Source organism: Daktulosphaira vitifoliae, unplaced genomic scaffold (genome assembly GCF_025091365.1).
Source record: "Daktulosphaira vitifoliae isolate Bord-2020 unplaced genomic scaffold, ASM2509136v1 Scaffold_3, whole genome shotgun sequence".
In the NCBI taxonomy this organism is placed as follows: domain Eukaryota; kingdom Metazoa; phylum Arthropoda; class Insecta; order Hemiptera; family Phylloxeridae; genus Daktulosphaira; species Daktulosphaira vitifoliae.
The window spans coordinates 1,819,275-1,837,672 of NW_026099574.1; the positions used below are offsets into that span (position 1 = coordinate 1,819,275).

Here is an 18,398-nt window from a genome sequence, read left to right on the forward strand (position 1 = left end):
TATGATAATTATGGGTTTTGTATTTTATTTTAATAGAAGTTGATGTTGCTTTTGCAATTATCCATCAATTTTTTAAAATTAAACACTATCTACAGATTTGCATCGAAGCGTTTCTTATGATAGTGATTTTAATCACTGTCAGATTAAATCTATACTGGACCCAACTATGCAATGTCTCCACTATGCCGCGACCCCACTGTGCTACCGTTTTTTTATTATAATTTAATTTAGTAAAAAATTAGTAGTTAACTAATTTAATCGATTATTTATGTATAAGTTTATAATTTAATGAACACTTACAGAAGTTATAATTGAGTTCCAAAGCAATTGAATACTTTAATAATTTAAGTTGCTATACCTACATTTTTTGATTTTTCGAAAAAAAAAATGATAAATATTGTTTACTGTAAACATATTTGCAAAAATAACAGTATTCTATGAATGTTGCAAAAATGCAAATAATAATATAAAATAGAGACATAGTAAAAGTAACTTTTTCTTTAGCAGTTTTTCCTTTAAAAAAATGTTGATTTTTTAACACATTAATTTGGAAATTGTCCGTCAATTTTAAAAAAATTAAGTTTTATATAATAAATTTAAAATATACATAGATTACTAAAGTAGCTTAGAACCGTTAATGAAATAAAAAGTTTGATAAATTGGTTTAATTAAAATTCATGATTTACTTTAATATCTTATCTATTGCAATATCCTAACGTAATTTCACAACAAATAAAATTAATGGTTATATTGAGCAGCCAATACATTATGTTAAGAATTGTAAATAATTACCATTGAGTATCTCGAGCTTTAAGCTACTTATGATATCCATTTAAACCTATAGTAAAGTATCATAGCATTAATTAAAATCAATAAAATAATTTCTCTAGTTGAATAAATAATTATTCAACATGTTTTACTTTATTGGGAAAGAAACACGTAAAAACTTATTTGTATAACATTATTTAACTTTTATAAATAAAAAAAATATTTAGATGAAAAAAAAAATTAGTAATAAGACTTGGTACACATATACATGTTCAGTTTTGTACATGTAGAATATTTATAATTATACAATAAAATAAAAATGTTATATAATTAAAGCTGAATATTCAATTATTACAATAAAGCTTAATGATAAATTAATAATAACCAAGTTAATGACAAACTCGTCACAGTCTAATAAGAACTCATTGATATTAAAAAAAATAGTAATAAAAGATACAAAATTAAACAAAATAATTAAATTTCTAACTTAAAAATTAAAAGAAAAATATTAATAACAATGCCTTTTTAAAACAAATATTACATTGTGCTTTTATCTAGTAAAATATTTTTCTAAGTCCATGTCTTTAAGTTGATTTTTTATCTGTTCATAATTAATAAAAATTGCATTATGGTCAGTATACTTGATAGTAGCTGAATCAACCATCACCCATTCCTTTTTTTCTGAAATATATTTTTCACAAATTTTAACTGGTAGATCTTCATCATCCACACCTCCAAATACAAATATATCATTATGTATTCCAACAGAATCTATAGAAAACAATTTCTCATAAAGATATTTTTTTTTATTGGTTGAAAATTATTGTTACTAACTAGTTAGACTTCTTTCTTGAATTAAATCTGGTAAACGAATCCAGTTTAAGCTATCCAAGTTGAATGCAAAAGCACTCTTTCCTGTAGTTAAGCTAAGTAATAATAAAAATATTTAAATAATTAATTAATTATATTAAATAGGATAAAGCAATGAATATAGAGGAGTATCCTCAGATTTAAGGGATCATAATTAAAGTATTTAATATGCCTAAGTGCAATCTATTAATATATATTATTAGTTGTAAAAATCTAGCTAGTTATAGTTTAGTTATCTATTTTATTAGCATTTTATACACCCAAAAATAGCACCTAAGTAATGAAAATTATGTAATGTTGAACATTTTTATAAGGTTTTTGACCTTATAAAAATTTCTTGGCAGGAAAAAAAAAACAGATACCACATTGGGTTGAAGTGAAGAGAAGCGTCTGGTATGTTATGTGATAAAAAAATTCCAATGGGGCTAAAAGTTAGATTCTATAGAACTGTAGTGAGACAAGCTATGATGTATGATTCAGAGTGTTGAGCGGTTGAGCAGAGAATGAGTGTAGTAACTAGAGAAGGTAGGATAAGGAACGAACATATAAGAGAGAGTATAAGTGTGGCATCAATCGTAGATAAGGTGAGAGAAAATAGACTTAGATAGTTTGGTCATAATGGACTTAGATAGTCATGTTATGAGAAGAGAAGAATCGGAAGCTGTAAGAACTGTTATAGAAATGAATGTTGAAGGAATAAGAGGTAGAAGACCAAAAATGAGGTGCAAGGAAGTTTAGTTTTGGTCGACCCCAAGTAGTTGGGATGAAGGCGAGGAAAAAAGAATACATTGTGTTTTTGTTTAACGTCCTCTCTTAATGTTTTGCTAGTGCTAAAAAATGAGAAATCTTACAAAGATAAGATTAACTTTAGGCAACTCGATAAATAATTTTGATTTTTTTTACAATAACTTAACCAGGTTAAAATCATTACATTAATGATTTTAACCATTAATAATTACATTAATTATAGATGTTTATGTAATTAATTGAATTAGTATAAGTTTATGTCATTTTTTATTTCTAAATTTCTTGTTTATCAATAATTGTATAATAACTTCTGTATGAACTGATTTAAATTTGTAATTCTGATTTCTTAACTGTTATCTTACCTGTATTAATTATGTAAACTGTTCTGAGCCCAATGGGCGTATACCCATAAATAAATAAATAAATATACATTGAAGTATATTGAAGTAAGCTCTCTTAGAGAGGTTTGGATGGATAGTAAACATAAAAAACCCAATATTAAACTATCACAAGCATTTGCATATGTAACCCTTTTCTAAATAAAATGCTTTAGTTTAATATCAATAATAAATCATTAATCAATAAATGTTTCGCTGTTAAATCACTTGTTATCCAAATGATAATCTAATGAATTTTTTGAATATTAAAAAATTACTTTAGATACAGAAAATTACTATTGATGTTCAAATATTATATTAAAACTATCATTTAAATTTAGATTTTAAAAATTATATCAGTATTTGATTTTCATATTGTCATTTCCAATGCAATATAATATCTCTAAAATTAATTTCTTTTTAAATATTTAGAAACCATTATTAGTGCATTGAAAATGACAATATTGTTGTGATAATACATGTAAAAAGAAAAAGTTAATAAATATAGTTTAAAAAAACTAAAAAACACGCTTTTAAAGCACATCGAACTAAAAAGTTAAAAATAATTTTTAAAATTAACTTAAAACAATAATGAACGAAAAATACTAGTATTATTGTGAAAAAAAGCGTGAGGCGCTCAATATACAAAAAATATGGCATAAAGCACCCACGCTTTTTTTCACAATAATACTAGTATTTTTCGTTCATTATTGTTTTAAGTTAATTTTAAAAATTATTTTTAACTTTTTAGTTCGATGTGCTTTAAAAGCGTGTTTTTTAGTTTTTTTAAACTATATTTATTAATCACTTTTTAGTTTCATGTTATGATAGTAGTTAATATCAATATCATGGTTGTAACGGGTAACGGGAAATAAGGGTTCGATTCCGGAGAGGGAGTCTAAGAAACGGCTACCACATCCAAGGAAAGCAGCAGGCGCGTAACGTGGAGGTAGTGACGAAAAATAACGATACGAGAATCATCCTCCGTAATCGGAATGAATACACTACATATCTCTTAATGAGAATAAAGTGTATTAATATATAAGTTTTAATAGTAATTAGAATATATATATATTTAAAGGGACTTAAGTACGTAAACGTATCATGCATGAGGTATAGCCGTGTTTATGTGGGCGGGCATGGCGGAGGGAACATTATACACGAGGCATATACGGCAGCAGAGGCGTCGGCTGTAGGAATATATAAATGAATATTAACATATACGTATATACGTACAAATATTAATATATATATATATATATATATATTAGCGGTGGCGGTAGGAATATATAATCTTCGCATAATATCGCGGCACTTTTGCTGGCGTCGAAGACGCGATGTCTGGCGTGATCCTCGGGCGTCAATAGGTTAGCAGCGTAGATGACGACGGTGCGCGAGTGCGGATCAGTTTGTTGACGATGTTATTTTGACAATGGGAAGAAGACTACGGTATAGCGGCGGGACGTCGTCGGCCGTGCGGCACTTGCTGGNACTACGGTATAGCGGCGGGACGTCGGCCGTGCGGCACTTGCTGGACTTTGCACCGCGTCGTTTTACGCCGCGGGGCTGTGTCAATTACAATAAAAATTTGTTATATATATATATATAATTGATGATAAGCGCGCGTCTACGGGTTGGAAAATATTGTTCTCTACGAGTGGTAAGCGGGGTGGGGCGAATGCGTTACAACAGTTTAGTCTCAAGGTCATACACGACGGGATACGCGACATAATAACACGTGCCGCGTGGAGTTACAAACTTACAAACGACAAACAACAAACAACAAACATACACGTGAAACTAATATAAGCGTGTTAAAAATGAGGCATTGTGATCTACAATACATAAACCATGCATTTTTAAATATTTGAAAAAATTATATTTTGGAGATAAATGGTATGCATTAATAGTATCCTTATAAAATATTGTGTTGTAAATTTTAATTATTTTCCTACTACTACACTTATTTCTATCTAAAACTCCATTATGTAGCATTGCTTACTTGTGTGTAAAATTAGACACACATTTTTATTAATATATATAATTAAATAGAGCTTTTCATTACGTTTCTGATAAAAAATCATAAACTTCACCACCAATGAAATATGCTATGTTTCCAATAACTGTAACACTCATACGAGATTTTCCAATTGGCATTGGATCTAGTAGTGTCCAAATTTTGGTTTCAAAATCGTAATATTCTACATCTTTGATTGTATTGCCACAATTTTCTCCACCAAACTACAAAGCAAAATTTTATCAAGTAATATCAAGCTCAATGATTTAGAAAAAATAATTAAAATATAAAAATTACTATTATAATTATTGGATTACTGAATGTTACATTACATTAATTTAAACAAAAATAATTCATTATTTTAGGCGAGATTATTTGAGGTATTGTTATTAAATTTAATAGATTAAAAAAAATTTGATTAGATTATTTATAAATTAAACAAATACATGAACAATAAATAAAAAGCTAAATAAAAAATAATCTCTGATGTCAAATATTTTATAAGTACTATCCATAAATACATATATTATATGAACTGTGAAAATGAATTCAAGCCACGTTAAATGTTAAATTGGATTGAGCAGTCATAGATACACATAAGGCACTTAGATAGTAAAAAGTTGGTAGTAAAAATTTATAATTAATGCATATTTTGTTTATTATATATGGTCATAAAGCAAATATTTTTCTAAATACTATATAATAATATAAAATATAAGTGCAAATCACTTAAATCTTAAGTTAATAAGCTTTTTTCTGGTATCAATTTTATTTAACTGAATTATTTTGTATTTAACATTTATATAACTATACTCTGAGATAACTTAAGAACATGTTCAAATGGGTAACTTTTGGATGAATTTTCGTTCAGTATGTTCTAAAGTTGTACAGAGTATAGTAATAAATAAAAGTTTATATCATCTTACAACATAAATACGGTCCTTATAACTTATAGCACTACAATAAGATTTGGCAGATGACATGCTCGAGATGTTTGAATTCCATTCTTTAATATAAGTATCATAATATTCCACTGAATTTAGTACATCATCACATTCGTCTGTACCTCCAACCTAATAAAATGTATAATTTAGATTAAATACTGTATTAAAACAAAATAATCAAAATAAGTGGTAAAATTTAATAAATAATTTTATGGAAAAATACATGAAATTTAAATCATAATTAGGATTTGTAATATTTTGTACATTAAATTACATTATGAATTTTAAATACATTTATAATAAAGAGTGATTAACTATGCCTCAAAAATTATCTCTGAAAATATAAGTTGTCTTTTTTTATTTTATTTTATTCAATTATCAGCGTGCTATGATTCATTTAAGTCAGGGGACGTGAGTATTACACAAATTTAACGGGTCGTAAACAGAGAACTATACACTGATAGTTTTTATCGGTACACTAAAAATTAATGTTACTCGACTGCTGTTTTATTTGTTAAATCTTCTAAACTTTAAATAGTGATATCTTGTTTAGATTTTATTAAAATTAAAATTTTTTTTTTATGCTTAACAAGATTAAAAAAAAAAAAAAAAACTTGGTTGCTATTTAAAAGACTAAAGTTGATATTGATTTAAGGATTAAGGGATGAAGATGGAATCTTTATTTTTCTTATCAAGTAACTTAACAAAAATTTATAACAAATAAAATAATTACATATATGATATAACATTAATATTTTTAAAGAAAATGTGTGAGGCATAGTTAGTCAATCACTCTGTATATAAAAATATTATAATGAAATTTCAATTTCATTGAAAATTTGTATGTATTACATTCTATAGTTATCTATTATGTAAAAAAAGTAGTACAGTCAAGATTGCACTATTGTTGGTTGGGTTGGGTTTGGTACCAGTACACGTTTTAAAGAGATTGTGAATAAAAAGACAAAACAATATTAATGATAATAATTAAATTTTAGTTTAATTGATATTTTCTAGCCAAACAAGCAACATATTTGTTTATTTCTAGAGTCTACATTAAATTCATAAATGCATTTGTAAGTTTTGTCATGAGTGCATTAGATTAAATTTCATTAACACGAATATTGCAACGGATTTAATGGCAACTTGCCATATATTAACATAACAATTAGCTAATGTATTTTAAAACAAATAAAAGATAACAATGAAATGTTAAAAAAAAACAAGTAAACTTCACGATAGTAATACAAAATTATAAAAACAAATATTTGAATGTGTCAATGAATCTCAAAAGAAATTGTTGAGTCTATAAAAGAAAATCATTAAAGTGATAAATGAGAGAAATTTTCTATAAATTTGCAAACCACCACAGATTATACTATGTGTAGTTAATGATCAATTTGACGATAGAAGAAAAAGATAATGAACAATTAATAAAGACTTTAGCTAATGGTGAAATAAAAGTTCAAACACGTGATGAATATCAGTTTAGTAATATGAAGGAAAAATTGAATAACATCGGTTAAAACTTAAAACAAGTTTAAAGTTATAATATCCAACTACAAACTGATAGTTATGATAAACAAAATGTTATTAAATGTGATCTGACAGACATGGGTTATTTGGCAATACAAAACATCACTAATGTTCAAATAGAAAAAAAGAAATGATTCAAAAATTAATAACAATAAATATAAAAGATTACCTGTGGAATTAAAACTGCGAACAAACATAAGATATTTTTCGAGTAAAAGAATTATGCTAACATTAGGTTATAATAGAATATCTGAAAAAATAAGAAAAAAGAAGTCCCGCAGTACAAAAAATGTCAATCTTATAATCATACCCATAAATATTATCATAGAACACCAGTGTGTATTAATGGCAGTAAAAAACGTAAGTCTATAGACTATCCTAAGTCTAAGAAAAATAAAGTGAAGTGTGCTAATTGTGGCAGTCATACAGCTAATTTAAGGTTGTTGAGCTTATAAAACAACAAAATTAAAAGTTAATTTGTTAAAAATGACGACTGTTTAAGGTATACAATCAAATAAAATTTTGCACATGAAGAATGGTGTTCAATATGCTCAAGCAATTAAGAATGATAGTGATAATTTTACACAAACATTAGCTAAAATAACTACAGAGGTTGATAAACTGATGAAATATCAGTTTGAACTTAGTAAATAATAAAGTAAAATGCCAGAAGATGTAAATATTTTAACGATAAGACTTATTGTTAATTTTACTTTTCTATAAAGTTTACTGATTATTATACCTTTTCTTACCTTAGCACTATGTAAAAAATGTTAAGAAAATGTTAGACCAAAAGGTTATCTCTTTGAAAAAAAAAAAAAAAAAAAAATTTACTTTATCTACAGATTATTTAAACAAAATACATCAAGTGTTTCTTTTTTAAATTTTAAAACACATTATATAAATTTTCTACAATAGTTAAGTTCAACAGTATGTATATATAATACTATTGTCTCAGACTAGGTACAAATTTCAATAAAAAGCAATGTAGTGTTTCAAACTATCACTTTTGATTTAATAATCTCAATTTCCTGATTTAATAATGATAATTTTTCAACAATTTTTTTCAATATAGAAAACCTTTAAGATGATCAATTTGGTATATTTAACAAGATTTTTCCATGGACAATCCATTCATTATTGTTAGAACTTATAGTTTTTGGTTGACTCATCAACTTTTTTAGTAGCAATATAGGATAATTGAAATTAAAAATTTTTTTTCTTCAATTGCTTACAATATAAACATATCTGCCATCAGTGCATACAGCAAAATTTTTTCTAGGGGAAAGCAAGTTTGATGTAAGTTTCCATTTTTTCTCCAATGAATTAAGCTCTAGTGTACAAACTGATGATGTTGTAACTGGTCCATATTGACCACCAATTGAAAATAATGTGCTGTCATTAAGAATTAATGTAGTTGACTTTTTTTCAACAGGACCAAATAAAGAAAAATCTAATCTTTTCCAGCTTGGATTTAAACTATCAACAAATAAATACTCCTCATAAGAGTATTCTTCTTTTAAATGACTTCTTATAGCAAATATAATCTATTTAAAAACAATTTAATTTATAAGTTGAACAATTTTGATTAAAATAGAATATTAATTTTAATAATGATCTCACATTTGGCTCATTTGAAATATATGGAGTTCGTCTCATAGTTAATTCAAAAATATTTGAATCTGTTTTTACATCAATAAATGTATTCATCATACTTATCAAAGCTAAAAAAAAAAAAAAAAAAAAAAAAATAAAATAAGAGTATATTTATTTAAAAACTTTTTTATATAAATATTTACTAACAGATACACTAAAAAAAAGTTAAGGCAGTTTTAAGTAAAAAAAGTTTTAAAAATATCAAAAATTACCAAATTTAAAAAATTAAAATTTTCGGATAATTTTCCCAATTTATAGGGAACGAGGAAAATCACATAATATACCAGACGCTTCTGTCGACTTCAACCACCTACACTTAATCCTGTGCCTTACATCCTCGTCAACACCACCACTCTTTTGCACAAGTAATCTTAAATACCTAAAGTTTTCGAACTCTCCTATCACGTCTTTGCCCCTATTGTCACTAAACTACTTATTTCACCTACCTCGTGTTTTTCTTTGTCAAACTCGTACTCTATATACTCTGTCTTACTCCTACTTATTCTTAAAACCTTTTCTTCAAGAGCTGATCTCCACACCTCTAGCGTTTGATTAATATCCAACCTATTTTTTCTTACTAACACTATATTGTCAGCGAACAACATGCACCACGGCACCTGTCATTGTATTTTTTTAGTAATTTTATCCATTAAAATATAGTTAAAAAAAACTAAAAAACACGCTTTTAGAGCACATCGAACTAAAAAGTTAAAAATAATTTTTTAAATAATTATGAACAAAAATACTAATATTATTGTGATAAAGGCGTTAATATACAGGGTATTCATTGTTTGTAACAATGAGAACAATAGAAACCCGTTTCCTGACTTACTGAACACCCTGTATATACAAAATTATACAAATAATGCGACTTAAGTACGTAAACGTATCATGCATTAGGTATAGCCGTGTTTTTGGGCGGGCGGTTGGGACTAACGTTATACCTGAGGTATAAACGGCGGTAGGAATATATACGTAAGCCGTAGACACGCGGATGATAATGGTCAGTCAAAATAAAAATTTGTTTATATATATATAATATTGATGACAAGCACGTGCGTACGGGTACGATAACTAAAAATAAATTTTTATAGAAATAATGTGCCGTCATGTGGTGACCAAGGCGTGGGGTGACCAAGGCGTGGGGTGGGGTGAATGCGTTATAACAGTCTAGTCTAGACGACGGAATATGCGATAACGCGTTTGGAGAGTTACAAATATACATACATACAGGTGACACTAATATAAGCGTGTTATAAATAGAAAATAAGTAAGGGCTTAAAGCAGAATTCTTACCCAAAAACCTTCTGTTACTCCTACGCTTTTTACCTGGGTACAAGTGCCATCATACATATCCTCTATTATATAATGTCCCTTTTCTCACTAATGCCCATTTTAAAACGTCACTCGGTACTCTATCATACGCTTTCTTGAAATATGTAAATGCCATACATACCTTTTTCTTCTGTCCCTAAACTTTTTTATTAGTGCCTCACATAAAATAATGGCTTCATGGTTGACTTACCAGGCATAAATCCGACTGGTTTTTGAGATACCGATGTCTCATTTCTTATTCTCTTATTTATTACCTTTTCCCAAATTTTCATACTATGACACATAAAAGCTTTATGCCTCTATAATTTGGACACTCCTAAATGTCTCTTTTACCTTTAAATATTGACACTATAATACTATTCCTTCATTTATTAGGAATTTTCCATTCTAATATGATTTTATTTAAAAGATTCTTCGACCTCCTTATGCCAACACCGCCTAATATTTTCCATACTTCTACTGGCACTTTATCTGGTCCTACTGCTTTATTCTTTTTCATTGCTGCCACAGCCTCACATACCTCTTTCTCACTCATTAAATGTACCAGTGCCTTGTTCCACGAGATATCCTCTAATGTCTCTTTGGGATATTTCTCATTCAGTAATTTTACAAAATACTTTTTCCATCTTTTTTTTACATCATCACTCAATAGTATCAACACTTTTTATACAACTTACATAGTGATAATCTCTAGACCTTTTTTCTCTTACTTTTGCAAGTCTTTAGACTTCTTTCTCATTTTCCTTTGTAAGGAATTTTTTTAAGTACTTACTATTTGAATGCTGTGATAGTATTGGTGTTGATATTATTTTTTTTAATTCTTCATTTGGTATCAGTGATAATCTCAAATGTTTCAGCAAATCTGGTAGAAAAACAGTTCTTTCTAATTTATTGTATTCAATCCAACCAGTAATTATTTCAAAAACCTAAACAAATTAATATATAAGAACTTATTATGATCCAGTATTAATTAATTGATTCAATTCATTTCAATTGTAAATTGAAAACAATATTTAGTATAAAAATATTTAAGAAAATCAGTATTTAGACATATTCAAATTTATATATGAAATACTTGGTAATAATTAAAATAAAAATATATGAGCTCATTAAATACAATTATTTCTTAAGTTTCATAAATTTATTTTTGAATATTTATATATATATATGAAGACTTTAAGTAAATAGGGAGCTAAGTCTCATTTTTAAAAATTTTCAGAAATTGCATTTTTTTATTTAGCGTTGACACACTATATTTTCCGTAACACACTCAATTTCATTGAAAATGGCACCTAGCCTATGTATATAAAAGAAAATTTAAATAACTAGAACATTTTTGAATTTCCAGTAAGATAAAAACTAAATAAATATTTTATAGAAATGATTTGTATACATTTTAAATTGAAGCTTTTATTGTACATCGATTTCAAAACTGCATAAATAATAGAAGATGAAAAAAAAATAAGTTCTTTTCTTTGATACATTATATGACTTATGTTATGAATCATATGACTTAATATAAATATGACAAACAAACACATTTATTTTAACCTAAGTATTTAATGGGATATGCCTAAATAATTTAAAACTAACATTTAGAAAAAACTTATTAATAGGGCTTAGAAGAGCACTATTTAAAAACTTTTATTAAAAAAGAATCGAATAACAAAACTCTATTTCCAGTACAAAAAAAAACACCTTAAAAAAATTAAAAATACCTTATTTTCTGAATTTATTTCCAAATGTTTATTTGATATGATATTAACAATATCATTTAACTGTAATTCATACAAGGGTTTTAATGTTACTTCTGATTCCATAATTAATCTATAGTTAAATAAATTTTATTACTTTTTTGTATATGTAAAAAATAAGCTACATTTAATTTTCTATTATTACGTAATATGTTTCAATATATAATGAAAGCAGTATTTATATATGTCATTATCTGACATAGATTTAGAACTTTCCATGAATATGATGCAATTTGATGGACATATATGTTTTTTAATATAATCACAACACATAATTTTTCCATAACACAAATCAAAATAATTCACAGCTTTACAAATTTTCTGAATAAAATAATTTATATTTAAACATGAAAATAATTTAATATACTATAAAAAATGTTCTAGTTCACACCTTAATATTTGATTCATTTAAATCCAATTTCATAGTATACATGTAAGTAACAATAGATTTGAATATATCAGAATCAATTTCTTTGATTTTTATAATTTCTTCATTACTTTCTTTAAAATAACTATTAAACATAACTGAAAAATATGGACTTGCAGCAGCCAAAATTATTTTGTGTGCTCTTATTTCTGTTCCATCATCAGTCATTATAGATATGTCACAAAACATATTTTTTCTAAAAATATAGATATTATTTAAATTCCAATACAAATTAATTCATGAATAAATAATGCTCCACAAAAATTAAACAATTAAAATTTAGGCAATAAGTATTATCATAAGAATAATTACAATTAAGGTGTTCTCCATACAAGAGACTTATATACAAACTGACGGTTTTTAAAAAAATTCAATTCAAAGTTTTCAATTCTTTGAAAACAAATAAAACATTATGTTTTTAAATATTTTAGCTTTGATGTGAAGCTGAAAAGGTATTAATTTTACTATGCGTTTTATTTTTTGTCTGTTACTACTTTTTCTCAGCTCTCACCCAACAGATTTCTTTCAACAATACGTCAAGAGATCACAAATTAAATTAGTCAAAGACATTACCCTCAAAAATTGAAAAAATTTCCCTCGTTCCTCATAAATAGAAAATATCCAAAAATATTACAAATTTAAAAATCGCTAATTTTCAATTTTTTTTTACTTAAAACTGCCATAACTTTATCAAAAATGACCAAATAAATATAATTTGGTATATATATTTTTTTAATAAATCTGACCCATTACCCGTCCACAGATGGATTCAAAATGACAACTTTTTCAAAAAAATGTAATTTTTCAATTTAACTTTTGAAAGCGTTTTGGAAATACTGACACTTTTATATATTTCTTAAATTAAAGCTTATGTAATATTCTTTATTATATAAAAAAAAAATTTTGGACTACATTTTGTCTTCCCGGTAAAAATGGCTACCGTATGCTATTTTTGTGTGAATTTTTTCAATTTTATGTATTATTTTATTTTAAAATACCTTACAAAGTTTTTGAGTTAGAAAAATTTATTTGACTCATTTTATTATATGTTATCTTATTTAGATTCAATAACTTTAATGAATATCTAGGACCCTATCACTATAGTCTCCCCTCATTTAAATATCTTATTCATATTAAATTTTTTTAACTAAGTGATTTTTTTTTTTATGGCTTTTATTTATTTTCTCAACTTTCACTAGACAATCTTTTTTTAACGATACATCAAATGATCATAGACATTATCTACTTAATTACCGTCAAAAATTGAAAAAATTTCCACTTTAACAATTAAAAAGTTATATTCTCCATATAGACTACTTAAATCATTCATTTTTAATGTTTTTAAAGATTTATTGTTAAATTAGGTTTGATATGATAATAGGTTTCAACTACAATATTAAATAATTGTACTTTGTAATATATTAATTTTTTAACTTTATTTGTATATGTTACTAACAGTCTACAATATTCCAATTTTTTTGGTAACATGTTGCTATATAAATCATAAATCTTAAAAAAAATTATTTTTAGTTTCGCCTGAATTTTATAAAATTTTTTTACAATTATAATCAAATTTTATAATACACTCAATTGAGTAGATTTTTATAACAACATTATGATTGGTTTTTTAGTTAAACTAAATCATTAAAATTTATTAAGTTCTGAATATTTCAATTGTAAAATCTTTTTAAACACCAGAAGTTACTAGATAATGATTACTATTATTTCTATTTAAGTTATCTATTACATTAAAAATGCAAAAAAATATTTTCTGATAAATTTACTATACATAGATAGTTATTACTATATTATACAATTTCCTGAATGCATATTAATCTTAAGAATACTATTTTTTTATTCTCAACATTTTTTATTTAATAATAAAAATTTCAAACTTGAAGTTGAGCTTAAGTTATGGTAACAAATTCTACTTTTTGTTATTATAAACTCTCAAAAAATCAACTTTAAAAAACCAAAAAATTAGTTTTTTGTGCCATGCTACACAATACTGAGGAAAGATTTAGAAATATCTTTGTGTTAAGATTAAATAAATGTAAAATTACGAAGTTCCAAATTAATGTCAAGGAATTCATATATATCATATAACATACATTTCTATAGGTTTCAAGGAAATTTTATATTTAAAAATGTAGCTCTTATTATGCTGCTAAGTTAAGATAATTTAAAATTACCCAAATAATATTTTTAAATAACAACCTTTAAAACAAATATAATAGAAAACTTTAATATTTTTTGTTTTAATATTGCAAATATTAATTAAGACAAGCCAATCGATTCCAAACTACTATGAGCTTTAGATCTGATAATTTTTTTGTTACAATGTTATGAAAAAAAAATGATATTTTTTTGACCATCCAAAATTTTTCTCTACTATTTAACTAAAACAAAAAAAAAAAGCTTTAAACTTCATCATAACATGTAACATAAAGTTTTATATTTAACTTATCGGTTATCTAAAATAAATTTACAGCCTATATAGATCTCTTTGGAACCTTTCAAATAACAAAAAATAATATAAATAAGCATATATATACTAAAAATTTTAAGTCCTAATTATAAATTTATGGAATTATCCTCAGTAATATTTTCAAACAAAATTATATAAGCACAAAATTTAAAATTTAAAAACACGAGTGATAATAATAATAACAGTGACAACATGTTCATTTTGATTATAATTATTATGATCAAAATACAGCAAAATTTTCATTAGATACATTACAACATGGCAGTTACTTTAAACATTTTCAGAAAAAAAGTGTATCCTTCAGTCCTTTTGTCTAGAGAACATCTAAATTTTTAAATTGAGTTTATAAAAAAACTGTTGAAGAAAACTAACATTTCATTACTCATTGAATATTTTTTATTGTACATTGGTGTAAATTGAGATAGGTCTTAGGGGGCTAATTAATGTGCTGATTTCTCACAGTAAAAAGAACCATTAAATAATGGAGGGGGTTTGGTACTACAACTAGATAACTCTACTTGTATTTGAAAATATATTTTTGCTAGAATATTAACGACAACAGAAGTTACTTTACATAGAAGCGCAACAAATATATATTAATATATATTTTGATAACAATATCAAAATATATATTTTTTCCTTTTTATGTAAATCTCCTAAAAAGTTTTATTTAAAAAGAATTTTAGTCTATTGTAACAATCCTATCAACAATTGAAACGAAGAACCTAAAAACTTTAGGACAATTAATTATTTAATGATTTAACTATACAAATTATCATTAATAAATGAGAAGTACAAGGGTTAATTGCTATCTCAAAATATACACTTTATTAAATCGTAAATAATATATATTAAGGAAGCAATTTAATAAACACTCCTCAAAATATTTCATTACATTGTCACTCAAAATAATAATTTTTGACTTACTGAAAATAGAAGTTTATTATGTTTAAAAATTCTTGTAAAACATTCATTTTTATGGTAGAACTACTTTCATTGGGTTGTCCTGAAGTTAGCTTAATTCGTTTTGTAGGATTATTATTGCCAATTAATAGACTTGAATATTTCTCCATTTTAAGCTGTTAATATTAATAAATGACGTTAATTCAAAATAATCATCAATAATTTTGTCTTTTTTCAATATAGCATATCATATTTAGAAATGTAATAGTCTGTATCAATATATTTTGCCTAAACATGATTTTTATTTGAAACAATGTGTAATATTCTTGTAATTCATTTTATTTATATCAATACCATTAAATTTTAATCAGAAATATTTTTCTTCTACCAAAATTTTAATATTATCATAACCACTACAACAAAATTTTATGCTATTTTCTGACTTTTGACTGTTTTAAGGAATTATGAAAATGTTCTTACAAGGAATTATAGTTTACCTAATGATTAATACATTATTATTTACTATTTCCTTTAAAGGGAAAATAAATTTAATTAATTACAATTGATGTAGAAAAAAAATTATTTATAATTTCATCAAGTAACATCATATTTTTTTCTATAAAACAACAATGTATGAAACAAGTGCTACATAAAATAAGTGATCCCTATCTGTATCTACCTAATAGGTAATTGCCCTATTGAAATTATACATATTAACCCTTAGATCACTGTGTAAAGTTGTTATCACTAACAATGATCTATAAATAAACTACAGAATATGAACCATGCATAGCTTACCAAAAAATTTAAAATATTACAAAAAGTAATCATGATATTAGCATGTTATAAAAGAGAATACTGGTAAATATAATATTTGAATTATAAAACATTTTCAAGTGTTCATAATTAAGTAGTCAATAATAATTTTAGAATTACAAAATAGTAAATTCAATAAATAAGAAAATATTATTCCTATTCAGTCTTCTTTCAAACATAAAACATACTGTTAAATAATTTTACTAACTGAAAATATTTGATAATATATTAATTATATCTTCATATTTTATTTTTTGTAGCTTTCCATTAAAAAATTATTTTTAACTATAATTAAAAATTGACTAATTCATTATTCTATTCAAAATTATATAAATATATGAAAAATACAGTAATACATTTGCATGATTAAATAATATAGCTCATTTGACATATAAAATAATGTTTTGTTATATGTTTCAAATAAGAAGTGTAGTATATAGAATTTTAATACATAAACTTAAATAAATATTTAGTGATCACGATATGCATTATACTATGATTTGGTATTTAATTTTTGAATTTCAATAAAAATAATTGATTTATATAGAACATGGAAATATTTAAAATACTTATTATAGCTTATTAATAAAATATTACGTATGTTTTAATGATGAATAACCAATAAATAATTACAATTAACTCACAACTTCTAATCTTTTGAGCAAAAAAAGAAAAATAAACGTGATTTAAAGTTAAATTTAAGCAATAACAATGACGCAAATGTCTAAAGTATAAAATCAGAAACTGTTAAATGTTAAATGGTAAGCACTACCGAGTTAATACTATTGAACAATTCGATAGTCAAAAACTATCGATTTATCCGGTTATTTTCAAATACTATCAACAGAAAAAAATTTTGATAGTATTTAGTAATCGAACAACCGATACTGAACTACTGAACTATCAATAGTTTTTAAAAAACTATCGAATAAACCTGGTCGTCAAAACTATTTGATATTGTCCATCACTGGTTGTATCACTAGTACTGTGATTTTAACTAAATTGTTAGTAGCAGTTATCAGTCATACCCTATGACTAGTATAAAATATTTATAGAAAATTATTGTTTGGTCCAAAACAAAGAATTTTTCGGGGCTTTTTCCCGCTAATCTATTCTAACCTATCTTATATCAGCTGCGAAGAATAGTTAAGATTTTATTTTAAAAATATTTCTAAATGATATCTTATTATTAAGTTTTAATAATAATTTTAGCTTCGATGCGAAGCTGAGAAAGTATTAATTTTACTGTGATGTGTTTATTATTATTATTATTATTTTTAATGTCGATTTAAAACTGGATAAAACATCTGAAATTATATTAGAAAATGACATTTTTAAATATTAACATAGTTAATCAAACTCTTTTTAATGTCTTAGTCAGGGACCAATGCTTGAATTGAATAACGTTATTTAAATCAGTACTAAATGACAAATTGTAAAAATCGTCTTCTTTATAAAATTGATAATGAATGTACTATTAAGTAAGTTGCACTTATTGGAAAAAATATTACAAATTAAAATTTCTGTGATTGAATTTGAAGCAGAGGCGCATTTACATAATTTCTGCGTGAAAGCATCAAAAAAATTACAGCCCTTCATAAGTTTCAGGGGGAGCACCACCCACTGATCTTATTATTTTGGAATTGTTATAAAAAAGATTATCTCTATAACATAATTTCTATAATCAATAAAAAGTAAGTAGCCCCAAAATTTTTTTTTGAATCAATATTCAACTCTTTAATCCTACCAAATATTAATAA

General features: G+C 25.1%; 1 protein-coding gene across 4 annotated transcripts; it reads right to left on the reverse strand.

Moving 5' to 3' along the window:
- Positions 1 to 864: 864 nt before the first annotated feature.
- LOC126901654 (kelch-like protein 3) lies at positions 865 to 17,534 on the reverse strand. 4 transcript variants are annotated; one of them, XM_050678299.1, is made up of 12 exons: positions 17,272 to 17,534; positions 15,847 to 15,998; positions 12,396 to 12,627; positions 12,150 to 12,325; positions 11,969 to 12,077; positions 11,023 to 11,176; positions 8,883 to 8,983; positions 8,495 to 8,806; positions 5,706 to 5,852; positions 4,828 to 5,003; positions 1,603 to 1,694; positions 865 to 1,539 (listed from the first exon to the last, which is right to left on the reverse strand). In XM_050678299.1, the coding sequence occupies exons 2-12, from the start codon at positions 15,990 to 15,992 to the stop codon at positions 1,319 to 1,321; spliced, it is 1,866 nt and encodes a 621-aa protein (XP_050534256.1). In that variant the 5' UTR covers positions 15,993 to 15,998; positions 17,272 to 17,534; the 3' UTR covers positions 865 to 1,318. The 4 variants fall into 4 exon arrangements, with proteins under 4 accessions (XP_050534256.1, XP_050534254.1, XP_050534255.1 ...); XM_050678297.1 differs by having other exon boundaries at positions 17,236 to 17,534; XM_050678298.1 differs by having other exon boundaries at positions 17,283 to 17,533.
- Positions 17,535 to 18,398: the final 864 nt, after the last annotated feature.